This window comes from Gossypium hirsutum, chromosome A10, assembly GCF_007990345.1.
Source record: "Gossypium hirsutum isolate 1008001.06 chromosome A10, Gossypium_hirsutum_v2.1, whole genome shotgun sequence".
Lineage (NCBI taxonomy): Eukaryota > Viridiplantae > Streptophyta > Magnoliopsida > Malvales > Malvaceae > Gossypium > Gossypium hirsutum.
The window spans coordinates 19,216,818-19,231,036 of record NC_053433.1 but is presented as its reverse complement, the minus strand read 5'-3'; the positions used below and the strand labels follow the sequence as shown (position 1 = coordinate 19,231,036).

Here is a 14,219-nt window from a genome sequence, read left to right as displayed (position 1 = left end):
GCCGGCCATGCTATGAGTGGAAACATGTCACAAACATGTTATGTTAGTGAGGTATGTTAGGAAAAATAAAATAAGGAGTATGGGTAATAAAGAAATGGAAACAAAAAAAAATGTGTGGTTGTTTCCCCCCCCATTGCCGTGAGTTAAAGAAAAGAAAAGAAAAATTTTGTTCATCCTTTTTCATCTTCTTTTGGCCAAAAATTCTAAGGAATGAGGAAGGAGTTCTTGCTTCATGTTTGGTTTGGAAGAGGATTAGGAGGAGGTTTGGCCATACTTGTATCTAGATCAAGGTATGTTTGAGGTTGTGCCATGAGATTCATGCATGTTTTTAGTTGCTAGCTTGAGTTCTAATTAGCCCATGGTTCAAATCTTTGCTATGTCATGGGGATGATATTCGGCCTAGGTGGATTTTGTGTTAATGTCATTGCATGCTAAATATGAAGCTTGTTAATGATGCATGTGATGGTGGATTGATGATTCTTGAATCTTCTTTTTAGCAGTTTTGAGTGAGCACATATGTGCATTGGTTGCTAGATGGAGAAGAATCGGCTAGCAAGTTGTGTGCTAAGGCCGAATATAATTTTTGTATATTAATGAGTAATGCATGTGTTAAATTGATGGAAAGGGAGAGGATGCTTTACTAGTGTATATATGTGTGTATTAGCCAAGTTTTGAACTTGAAACAAAATGGTGTTTAGTCAATACAAGTAACCATACTTGTAGAATGTATTAAGTGTTGCAATCGGCCCCAACATAGACATGTATGTTCGGCCACATGAATAAGTACATAAGCTATGTGTATGTTCGGCCATAGGTAGCCTATTGATGGCTTTAGCTTGACTTAGAAAATTCGGCTAAGGGGAAATATTAGCTAGTATGTTGAATTCGATTCGTGATTTCGTACACATGTGACTCTAATGTCTAATGTATATATGGGCTAAGTACCTTGAGCTTCTCTTTTGATGTTCGAATGAATTGTATTAAATTGCTTGATGTGATTAAAAATGCGTATGACCATTGTGTATTTGAGCTAAAAGGGTGGCCATATGACCTATCAAACTCCTTGTCATATTCGGCCATAAGCTAGCAAAATGAGACTTTAATGAGTTAAATTTGTTTGAATTAGCTCAAGAGCTTAGAGGACCCCAGTTGGATAAGGGAAAGGAAAAAGTGGTCGAGTAGCCATCAGAATCGTTCGACAACATCCGAGGTAAGTTCTTGAGTAAAAGAGCTTAAATTATGATTTGATTATTTCATGTTTTAAGCAAATCAAAATCATGCTCCTTGTGTGTGGCTATTGAGCCGAAATTGCAAGAATGATAAGTGTCTTGTGTTTGAGTTTTGCTAACGAAAACGAAATACGAATGTGCCATGATTTATTGTTAAATGTGCATGGTTATTTGAATGATGTCCGGGCTAAGTCCCGAAGGGTTTGTGCTAAGTGACCATATCCGGACCAAGATCCGAAGGCATTTGTGCGAGTTACTAAATCCGGGTTAAGTCCCGAAGGCATTTGTGCGAGTTACTAAATCCGGGTTAAGTCCCGAAGGCATTTGTGCGAGTTACTATAACCGGGCTATGTCCCGAAGGCATTTGAACGAGTAGCTATATCCGGTTAAATTCCGAAGGTACGTGATTTGGGAATGAATGATCTTGCTGTAAAAATTTCAGTTAATACGCTTGAAACATCCCAACATTGAGGTATGTTTCGTATGTGCTTTGAATTAGTTGAGCCCTTACAAATAAGTATTCGCTCAGTTGATAAATGAGCTACCGGCCTTTGGCTAAGTTGATCTTTGTGTATGAATAAAAGGGTTGGTAATGTGAAGTAAGTATGATATTGAAAAATTGTGCATATGAAATTATCCGTTTAGCTACATGAATGCTATACTTTTGTTGTGCTGGAATCCCTTGCTCAAAACTTACTAAGCATAAATTGCTTACTCCGTCTCCTTGATTCTCTATTTTATAGATTTTGGTTCTCCAGCTATCGGACTCGGGATTTTGAAGTCGAAGTCACCCACACTATCAAAGCCCCCCCCCTTTTGGTACAATTTTGGTTGAACTTCGAAATGGCATGTATAGGACTACCCTTTTTGTTGGGGGTCATGGACCCTTTAGACTTGTATAATTTTGGATAGCCATGCGAAAATGGCTTATATATGTTTGAGTATAATGTTATAATCATTTGGTATGGATATGGTTATTGAGAGGTGTGGATATGCTTAACAAGGATTGGCCATGGGAATGGTTAATCACTATCATAATTTGTGCTATTTATGCTAAAAGGGTTAGTTGAATCATGGAAACTATGAAATAGGTAAAGTCTACCTTAAAGGCAGATGGTGACAGCAACAGTGATGTAGATTTGGAAAATCACTAAAAATAGTAGGAAGGGAATTAAATTGTGAATAAATTATGTAAATGAACCTTGATGAATCTATTTTCATAGGAAAGTAACGAAACGATCATATGGACAGTATGTTAAGAGATATTCAGGTTCTCGTAAGACAGGGCCAGAACGGTTTCTGGATTCCCTGTTTCGACTTTGGAAGTTCATTATAAATTAAACAGAGATAATTAGGAGTCATGCCATATATGTATAGATTCCTCTTTGAGTCTAGTTTCTATAGAAACAAACGACATCAGTATTGAAGCCCTGTACAGGGAGATATCCAAGTCGTAATGCGCAAAGGTCAGTGTAGTCGATCCCTGTAACATGGGAGACTTTGACTAATAAACTGTTCTAATTGGCCCAACCAAAAATTCTAGAAAAAATATGTAGATGGGCATATGAGTCTAGTTTCAGGGAAAATTTACGGAACTGGATTCCGAGTTTCTGAACTCAAGATATGATTTTTAAAGCGACTAGTACGCAGATTGGCAGTGTCTGGGAAATTTGTTTATAAGTGGTTAAAGACTGTTAACACCTCATGTTTGACTCCGGTGACGGTCTCGGGTTCGGGGTGTTACACAAGGTCTCCCTCATGAAACTCTCTTGGTCGAACTTTCTTATCATAAGCTCGCATCATTCGCTTCTGATATATCTGACCATGTCGAATGGCTCTTAGCCTCTTTTCCTCAATCAAGTTCAACTGGTCATATCGGGATTGAACCCATTCAGCTTCATCTAACCTTACCTCCGTCAAAATTCGAAGAGAAGGTATTTCTACTTCAATTGGTAATACTGCTTCCATCCCATAAACCAATGAAAATAGGGTTGCCCCAGTAGAGGTTCTGACAGATGTTCGATAAGCCAGGAGTGCAAACGGTAACTTCTCATGCCAATCTCTATAGGTCTCAGTCATCTTCCTCACTATTTTCTTAATGTTCTTGTTGGCGGCCTCCACTGCCCCATTCATTTTTGGACGATAAGGAGAAGAATTGTGATGCTTGATCTTGAACTGGTCGCAAACCTCTGTTATTATTTTTTTTTTCAAGTTCAATGCATTGTCGGATATGATCTTTTCAGGCATTTCATACCGACAAATGATCTCTTTCTTTAAGAATCGACTCACAGCTGACTTAGTAACATTCGCATAAGAAGCGGCCTCTACCCATTTTGTAAAGTAGTCAATTACCACGAAGATAAACCGATGTCCATTCGAAGCTTTCGGTGTTATTGGTCTAATGACATCCATGCCCCACATGGAGAGGGGCCATGGAGAAGTCATAACGTGCAAAGGTGAAGGTGGTACATGTATCTTTTCTCCATAAATCTGGCATTTATGGCATTTCTTGGTATAGTTGATACAGTCCCCTTTCATAGTGGCCCAACAATATCCAAACCTCATGATTTTCCTTGCCATTGTGAACCCATTTGCATGCATCCCACATACACCTTCATGAACTTCTTCTAAAATTAGCTTAGCTTCCACAGCATCGACACATCTCAAGAGTACTTGGTCTTTCTTTCTCTTGTACCAAATCTCCCCGTCCAAGACATAGTCGCAAGCTAACCTTCTCAAAGTTCTTTTGTCATTTTCATTAGCCTGTTCAGGGTATTTACGATCTCTCACATATCGTAATATATCCTGATACCAAGGGTTATCATCCTTTTCTTCCTTCTCAATGTTGCAACAATGAGCTGGAGCCTTGTAGACGCTCATTTGAATTGGTCTTATCTCTTCTTCTTTATTTGCCTTAATCATGGAAGCCAAGGTTGCTAAAGCATCGGCCATCTGATTTTTGTCTCGTGGGAGATAATTGAAGGTGATATCATCAAACTCCTCAAGTAACCTCAAAACTGCCTTTTGATAATTGATTAATTTGGGGTCCCTTGTCTCCCATTCGCCTCTAGGCTGATAAATTACCAACGCAGAATCTCCATATACTTTTAGGGTTTTTATACCTCACTCTATAACTGCTTGAAGTCCCATGATGCATGCTTCATACTCAGCCATATTGTTCGTGCAATCAAAATCCAACTTGCACGCGAACGGGTAATGATCGCCATAGATAAAAATATATAATAATATAAAATGACATAATAATATAAAATAAATATAATATATAATAAAAAAGTATATATGTGAAAATAATATATAATATATATAAATAATATGAGTAATATATAAAATAATTATATAATATATGATATAAAAATAAAAATAAAACAAATAACAATAAAAAATTTATATTTATATAATAATAGAAATAAATATATAGGGTTAAATTTGAAGTTCAATAAAATATTAGGGGCGAATTTAAAAATAAAGCTAAATTAAGGTCATAATTAAAACACGTGTAAAACAAAATGAGACTCATTGGGCAAATCGCCCTTTCCCAAAACGGCAGCGTTTTAATTCTGGACTTAGAATTACTATTGCAAGGACTAAATCAAAACTGAAACAAAATATTAGGGCTAAATCATAGATAAAATAAAACATAATTGTAAATACAAAAAAGACGGAAGGACCAATTGGGTAATTAACCCAATCTTTAAAAACACGCGGATCCTTCCCGGGTAATCGGGTCAACGCGCGGATCCTTAGTCTTAATACGACGTCGTTTTAAGCTTATTGGATTAAGCTAAAACGGCGTTGTTATGTTAGGGCTATATAAGCCAAACCTTTAGTTTTAAATCATTTGAAATCTGTTCTAAAAAAAAGGAAAAACTCTCTAAAAGAGAGTTAGGGAGGGGTGCTCGGAAGGTCACCGGACCTCCATCCGGGGGTCTACACGCGCTCACGTACCCCCGTCGTCTCCACTGCACACGGTGGTCGAAGGTTTAAAAAACCTCCCTTTTCAACATCGATTAAAGGTATCATTTTCCCTTTTCATTACTTGCAGTATATATATGTACATATATTTAAAATATTTCACCTTTGTGTATCTCGATCTACTGTAGTACCCCGTTTTGTATACGTATGTAAAAATAAAATTTTATTGAATCTGTGTATGTATTCCAGAAACGTAAGAATCGGTCCTTTACATATTCGCGATTTGGGCTTTTTATAGCCACTGAAAAAGAAAAAAAATATTTACAATCTTTGATTCATTTCCTGCCATATTTGTTTTGTTTCTGGTGTGGTTTTTTCCTTCTTTTGCAGGTATCAACGGAGAATCTGGCAGTGAACGTGCTGGTGTGGATTCGCGCGCTGATTACGGAGGCAGAGTCACGGCGTTGACGACGTGAGAGATGAGCAGACGCGTCCGTTGGGATGGCTTCTGGAAGCTTCTGTTTGTAGCGCGAGGAGAAAGAGCTAGGGTTGGAAACCCTAGCTGGTAATTTTAAGTTTTGGGCCTCTGCTACTTGGGTTTGGTTTAGTCCTGGGCTAGGTAGGGTGCAACCGGTCTGTTTGGGTGTGTGTATAACGGGTCTGGGCTATTTTGGGCTAGTAGTGTTTTAGGACTTGGGTCTGATGTGGGGTTTGAGTCAGTCCATTATGTTTAGACGTTGGGCCCATTGTTTTGGGCTTTGTAACCTGGACCTTTAATGGACTGTTTAAAATAAATATTTATTTATTTATTTATTTTATTTAAGCCCGATCAAATTTGGGCTATTACATGACATATAAGACATTTCAAACACATAATATTCTTAAAATTACTTATCTATCATTTATGCTCAAATTTTTATAATATAGATTTTATATTCCAACAAATGTCTTACAGTAAACTTAGGCTAAATTGTGAAAGTACAAAATAATTATGTTTATATGTTATATATAGATCTTTAATCTTCTTCTTTCTTATAATATCATTTAATTTTAAACTAATATTTTTGTTACTAAATTATCATTTTCATTAGGTGGTAACTAATATTTGGTCACTAATTAAGCATTAGCTTTTAACTTTTCTTTGTTTGTGTATGAGGTTTTCTTTGTTACAAGTGTGAAAAGAAGCGATGATGTTGGAGAGAAGTGGAACAAGTTTTGTAGTTGAAGTTGATAAGTTTTTCTATTTTTTCCTACTGTTAAAGCATTGTTTTTGAACCAAAAATAGTTCACCTAAGCCTAAGCAAAGCAAGAAAAGTAGTAAAAAAAGCTAACAAGAGGAGCCAATTGAAGCAAATCAAGAAGGCTGAGACTAAAAATTCGAGAGAGAAAGAAAAAAGAAGACAGGAAAAATCTGAAGACTTGCTTTGTAGGAAGCTACCGGGGAACTACAGGGTCCCCCATCTTTCTTCTTCTTTCAGGTTTTTTTTTCAGCTTTAATAGGGGTTAAAAGCATTCCCACTTGAATAAGCAAGGGTCACCTTTGAGACCAAAACGATTAACAATGCAACATTTCTGGCATAAAATATTATTACCACGCAAGATGAATGTATATCACGTGATTTTTATTCCAGATTTGTTAAAAGGTTCTTCAAGAGGGATTTGTTTTTACATAGATATATAGAATTTTGCATGATTATCGGCCACTATATGTGATCCTAGATGAGTTGCACTTGTATAAAAAATGTTGATTGATTTTCAGCTTACGATTTTTTTCAGGGTTCTTCTATTGTTTCAACCAAGCATATAAGGAGGGGTGGTGTTTCTTGGTTGGAAGTTCTGCAAAGCTAATGCAAAATGTCATCATCCCCTGAGAATTCTCCATCAGAAGATTCCCCACCAGCTTCATCATCATCATCACCATCATCAGCATCACCATCACCATCACCACCACCACCATCAAAAAGCTCCCCACCCCCGCCACCACCAACAACGCCACCGCCATCCTCGCCACCTCCGCCAAAACTTTCGTCACCACCCCCCCTGCACCTATTAATAAAAGTCCTGTACGCCATCCTCCTCCGCCTCCTCCATTGACTTCGTTTCGTCATCCTCCTCCCCCTCCACCCATTAAAAGTAGTACGGACCACTCTCCACCACCTCCTACCAAAAGTGGTAGTTCCAAGTCAAACAATTCTCACAAGTCATCACCATCAACTCCGTCAAATGATAACTCAGGAATTGTCTTTATTGGAGTAGCTGTGGGGGCAGCATTATTTCTCTTTGTTTTTGTCACTCTTTTAGTAATATGCTGTCGAAGAAGAAAGAAGAAAAGCAATCAGAAAATCCAGTACTATCAACCTAGAGAAGCTAAAGGTGATAAAAAACCAATACCCTTCTTTCTCAAATTCTCTCTTTCTTCATTGATGAAAATTTTGAAACAGAAAGGCTAAAATTTTACAAATATGCTTTAAAAATACAATGAAGAGAAGAAACCTAATATGCATGTTTTTTCATTTATCTCCTACAACTCTTGAATCTAGCTTTAATATCAATTTTATGATTTAAGACTAATAAAGTTTGCATGGCTCATAAATTAGTTCTATTACATGTGGTTTATGCAGCTGGTGGAGGTGATCAGTACTATAACTCCTCAATGAATCGTCAATGGGGCGTGGATGGTGTTAAAACAACCCCATCACCTGGAGGTGGATGGGGTACACCATCCCCAGTGCCACCTGCTGGTGCTGCTGGTGGTGGAGGTGGATGGGGTGCACAATCCTCAATACCAGGACAAGTTTTGAGCGGTGAAGTAAGCTCCATGTCCTCAGGCCCACAACATACTCCTTTGCCACCTCCATCACCAAATATTGGTCTTGGAGTAAACACTGGCGCTTTCACTTATGAGGAGCTGTCAACTGCTACTGGAGGATTTTCTCAAGCCAATTTGCTCGGCCAAGGTGGGTTCGGATACGTGCATAAAGGTGTGTTACCAAATGGAAAAGAGATTGCAGTTAAGAGTTTAAAAAGTGGTAGTGGACAAGGAGAAAGAGAATTCCAGGCAGAAGTTGAAATAATTAGCCGTGTCCATCATCGCTACCTCGTGTCATTAGTCGGATATTGCATTGCCAGACAGCAACGGATGTTAGTCTATGAATTTCTTCCAAATAAAACCTTAGAATATCATCTCCATGGTAAATTGAATTTTCATAATTCACTTGTTATCTATCTTTTAAGTTGCAAGCTTGTCTTTCTTTATTAGAAACTAGCCAACTCACCCCCTCCTTTTTTTCATTGCAGAAAAGAACCTACCAGTCATGGATTTTCCTACTAGACTTCGTATTGCATTAGGTTCTGCTAAAGGGCTTGCTTATCTTCATGAAGATTGTGAGGAATCTAAGTCCCCTACTTTATTTCTATCTATCATGCATTTGCCACTTCATCTTTCTCTAAAGATTTCATTTATTTGTTGAATTTATACATGCAGGCCATCCTCGCATTATTCATCGTGATATCAAATCAGCTAATATTCTCCTTGACTACAACTTTGAAGCTAAGGTATATATCAGCTTTAAAAAAACTCTATGTTGGCAAAAGGATTAACTAACCGAGCATATGATTATATAGGTGGCTGATTTTGGATTGGCTAAGTTGTCTACTGATAACCACACCCATGTCTCAACTCGTGTGATGGGAACATTCGGGTAACTATGAACAACTGTAAATAGCTATATTTGATTAGCATGTTTGAGAGAAAATAAAGACTGAAAAACTAAGAAAATCCATAATGTGTTCGTATATTTTTTAAATGAAACAACATTTCTTATAGGGTTTGTAATGTAGGTACTTGGCTCCGGAATACGCATCAAGCGGCAAGCTGACTGAGAAATCGGATGTTTACTCATTTGGGGTTATGTTGCTAGAACTCATAACGGGAAAGCAACCTGTCGATCCAACTAGTGCAATGGAAGATAGCTTAGTAGATTGGGTATGTAAAGTCAATGCATTAGCCCCGGAAAACATAAGATTCATTAACCATTATAAGAAAATTACATATAGAGAGAGAATGGTGTGTTAATATTTTCTATGAAATAGGCTCGACCACTTTTGACTCGTGGACTAGAGGATGGAGACATTGGTCCCTTGGTTGATCCAGGTTTGGAGAATAACTTCAACCAGGAAGAAATGAAACGCATGGTGGCCTGCGCCGCAGCTAGCATCAGACATTCAGCTCGAAAGCGCCCTAAAATGAGTCAGGTTTGCAATGAATCGATCCTTGAATTTCCCTTTACCTTTTTTTTATAACAAAATTAGATTTTACAAGCAATGTATCATGGAAAGCAGATTGTACGTACCTTGGAAGGAAACTCTTCATTGGATGACCTAAATGAGGGTGTAAAGCCAGGCCATAGCTCAGTCTATGCCTTGGGTGGAACCACAGATTATAGCAAAAGTTCATATGATGCTGATATGAAGAAGTTTAGAAAATTAGCATTATCAAGCCAAGATATGAGTGAGAGCAACCCTTAATCGTAGACAGATTTGGACATTGGTTGTTTGGTTCAAATATTATTTCGAGCTGCTATTTTGGAATCTTTATGTTTGGTTATCAAGTGTTTTCTTTTTGTTTTTGTTTTTTTCCTTTTCTTACGGATTTTGTATGATTCAAGACTTGATAAAGTTAGCTTTAGATAAGAATCTCCTCCGATTCAATCAATATCCTGTTGTTAATGTTACTAGTTTGAGCATTTGAGATTTGAAATTAAAATATCATCTCGGGAAAATATGATATATATACATATACATATATATAATATTATAAAATATCGAAAAATGAAAGTAAATAAACATATTCACAGTATAGTTTTTAAACATGTGGTACTTCGTATTTATTTTTAATTTAAGTAAATTACCCATTTACTATTTTAAATTATAGTAGATAATTTACTTTAAACATTAATTAAATATTACAAGTATATTGCAATAATAAGACTCTTTTTAAATTAATCTTATTTTTATTGTTTTTTTGTAATAAAAATTCTTTTTTATTATTGTTAACTGTAATTGTTTTTCATAATTTAAGTTGTTTGTTAATACAAATTTGTTACACCCTAGTTTGGCAAACCCATATTTTGGATGGTTGATCAAGTCGGATCGGTAAGGATTTGTGTGTGAGCTAAGTTTAATTTGCTAAGTTGGACTGATTTTGTTTTTGTAGCTTTGCCTCGGGCAAACTGTTTTGTGGTGTTTTGCCATCTTGCGGACTCCCATTCAATTTGGCGAGCTCTTGCGCTGGCGAACATGTTTGTAACAAATCTTTCTGTGGGGGACTTGTCTTTTCATTGTGGAATCATCTAGTGGTTGATTTCCCCGAAATTAACTAAAATTTTGACAAAGGCAAGTACACCTATTAATTAATAGTATAGCTACGGTAAGCATAGATATTGCTCTCACAAAGACTAAAAGTACTAGTAATTATCGTCTTTCTATTATTTAACCGATAAATTCGAGTGATTGATTGAAAACTAAAATTAACTAAATTAATTAACTAATGAACACGAAAAATAATAAAATAGGAAAAAACCGATTAACAACCAAGAAGCAAAATAATACCCAAGAAAAAATTCACCTAGATTTCATCTGTCACTATCATTCTAAATTACGCAATTTATTTACTTAGTATCTTAATCCGTAGAAATCCCTAAATTATGCCAGTATCTCATAGAAATCCCTAAATTATGTCAATATTTGTTTCAAGAGTAAGAGCAATTGACTTTAGGTTAATTAATTGAAATATCTTTCTAATTAAAACCCCTATTATCGCATTAACACGATTTATGGATTCCCTTATTATCTAAGAATTTATTGTGTAAAATAAAAATCAAGCGATAGAATTCATCATAGGGTTCATCTCCCCTAGTTATTTAGAAAATTAGATCATGCTTGAAAATAAAAACATCCAAGATACAATATAAACGACAAGAACAAAGAAACTCATGATAACTCCTTAAGAAATCAATTGGGAATCTTTAATCTTGATGAAAATCTACTTTAAAATCGAATTCAATGGTTTTTTTCGAGTTGTTTTCTTCAGTATTCTATGAACGTTCTATCCTATATTCTTATTTTTGTCATATATGTGTCTTAGAATTCTCGAAAAACTTAAAAATCACGTTTTCCCGCAATTTAGAGTGCCAATTCGTGAAATCGACATGGCCTACTATATGGCCGTGTGGTAGTCCATATAGTGCCTGTACCTTACTCTGATTTTCCAATTTTCGCTCGTTTTTTGCTCCTTTTGCTCCTAATGCTCTCCTAAGTATAAAAAAAATGAATTTAAAGGATTAGGAGCATAAAATCCATCATTAACATCGAATAATCATCCAAAAATACATTAAGAATGAGATTAAAATATGTTACTTTTAGCACTTATTAGTGGTGGATACGTATTACATACATGTCAAGTCTTAAGTAGGAACGTGTAATTATGCATGACACTTAGTGAGTTTCGTTTGTTGTGCCTAATTAGTGGATTCATGTATGCACATATTCTGATTGGTAGCTGGCCAAAAACGTTGATTTGTTTGTGCTATAATTCATTTATATATAATAGTAGAAGAGAAGGAAAGAGGAGTTTAGTTCTCTTTTGTAACAACCCGTTTTTGGTCAAATTAGAACACTAGTTTTGAAACCAAAAATTCGAGATCAAAAAATTATTTTAATATTACAACATGATAGCATGTATGTGTGAAAGTTTCGTAAATTAATTTTATAGTTTGAATGCTTAATTTGGTAAAAAGGACTAAATCATGTAAAGTTGTGTTCTATTAGCTAAAGGTGTCTAATACCTATAGAACCTTAAATTTAAGGTCCTTAAGTGGTAATTAGACCATTTTAATTGTGGGTGGACAATATTGGACATTAAATGGATGATTTAAATGGTTTATAATAAGGTTAAAATAGTAAATTATGTATTAACTTAAGTAAATTAACATAAAATAAATTATCATCTTTTTGTTTCTTCTTCTTAAACCGAAAATCAAGAAAGGAGGAAGCCATTTTTAAGCATTTAGGGTTCGATCACTTTAAGGCTAAATTGGTAAGTGATTTTGACTCGGTTTTTAATGATTTCTATGTTTTTTGTGATTGTTGTAACTAGTACTAGCTAGCCCAGGGACTATTTTGCAAAACTGTTAAAGATTTTGAAAGTTTCCATTGATGAATAAGCATGTGTTTTGAAGTTTTTTGATAGATTATGAATGCTTGTTAATAGATATACAAGTTTTGTTAAGTGATTTTTAGTGAAAATACAAAATAGGGATTAAATTGAGAAAAGTTGAAACTTTGTTGTTAAAATGTGAAATAAATGAGAAATATGGGTTGATAGGGACTAATTGGTAAGTCGGCTAGCATGGGTTAGTATTGAATTGCATTAATTTGTGATTTTATGAAATAAGGACTAAATTGTAAAAGTGGTGAAACATTAAGGGTAAATGTGTAAAATAGCCCTAATGTGTGTTTTGGATTAAATTGAATACAGATATGATTAAATAACTTAAATTTTAATATATTTAGATTAATAAAAGTGGAATTCGGATTTGGATATGGGAAAAACGAAAGTTATCGACTAAACAAATTATTTCGTCGTTTCCACATTCGAGGTAAGTTCGTATATGATAAATTTCAATACAAATATATTTCATATGGTTTGATATTACATAAATTGTGAATACGAGACTATGGATAAGAATGATAGTGATTCGATGATGATTCAACATTCAAAATCCCTGTTGAACCTTAGGAATAGTTTAGGATGCTAGTGACATGTCATTAGGGGATACATTGAGTTGGCTTCAAGCCATGATATAGCACTTTGGGTGCGATTTATACCGATTTGGCTTCGGGCCATGCATATCAGCAGATTTGGCTTTGGGCCATGATTTCAGTATTTCAGAGATAAGTTACCTTGATTTGTCTACAGGCCATGATATAGGTACTTATGTGTGAAACCCTTAAGTATCCGACTTCTATTCCAAATAGTTCAATGGGTAAATGAAAGACGAGAATGTGAATGAGATTGATACGAGATAGTACAATTATATGGATAAACTATTTTAGCATTGAATCGAAACAATGATGATGAAAGTATATAATTTTGTGAATGAGTATTTCGAAGGTTTGTTAGCTAATGTAAGCTACATATTGGTGTATTCAAATTATTGAATTGTGTTTATGTGATTGCATTAAGTTTATTTCATACGATTTTACTAAGCTTTATAGCTTACATCATTTAATTTTCTATGTTTTTTAGTGAACACAAAGCTTGCTCGGATTCGGGGATCGTCAAAAGATCGTTTCACACTATCCACCTATCTTTCGGTACCTATGAACTTGGTAATTTAAGTATATGGCATGTATAGGGATTTTGGTCATTTTGGTTATGACTTGATTATGATTTTAGCCAAATAAATTGGCTTGTAAATGTATATGTTTTGGTTGTATGAACAGCCATGAGTGATGGCATATTTTGGTCTATTTTGGCATGTTGAATCATGTATATATTTATATGTTTATGTCTTGTGAATTGAGTTGGTTGATGGTTGTATAATGATTGTTGATAGTTGGTATTATGAATGTTAAATTGATGATTTGTGAATTTTGGTATGTTTTTGAAATTAGGCCAAATAATGCATATTTGAGTTTGGTCATTTGATGTTTGAAATAATTGATATTTGGTATGAACTAAATGAAAAATTGGAATATTGTGTGTTTTGTATATTGTTGGCATTGATATGGTTGAAATGATACTTTGTTAAGGTCGATTTAATGCCTATTATTCTTTTTTTTTTGGTTCCATATGTGTAGGTGATGATGTATACCAAATGGGGTGGCAAAATTGCTTGGTAAATAGCCTATTGTTGTCCATTCGGGCAGAGACATGGGCGTGTGTCTTGGCCGTGAATGACACACGGTCAAGTATATGGCCGTGTGTCCTCTAGTTTTGATTTTGAAATTAAGTCAGTATGCTCCACACGGCCTCACACACGGGCATGTGACTTG

At 35.3% G+C, this 14,219-nt stretch overlaps 1 protein-coding gene across 1 annotated transcript; it reads left to right on the top strand.

Annotated features, from left to right (window-relative positions):
* Positions 1-7,400: 7,400 nt before the first annotated feature.
* LOC107900237 (proline-rich receptor-like protein kinase PERK4) lies at positions 7,401-9,857 on the top strand. Its single transcript, XM_016825924.2, has 8 exons — positions 7,401-7,535; positions 7,784-8,353; positions 8,460-8,546; positions 8,647-8,717; positions 8,787-8,863; positions 9,003-9,147; positions 9,255-9,416; positions 9,504-9,857. The coding sequence occupies exons 2-8, from the start codon at positions 7,816-7,818 to the stop codon at positions 9,687-9,689; spliced, it is 1,266 nt and encodes a 421-aa protein (XP_016681413.2). The 5' UTR covers positions 7,401-7,535; positions 7,784-7,815; the 3' UTR covers positions 9,690-9,857.
* The last annotated feature ends 4,362 nt before the right edge of the window (positions 9,858-14,219 follow it).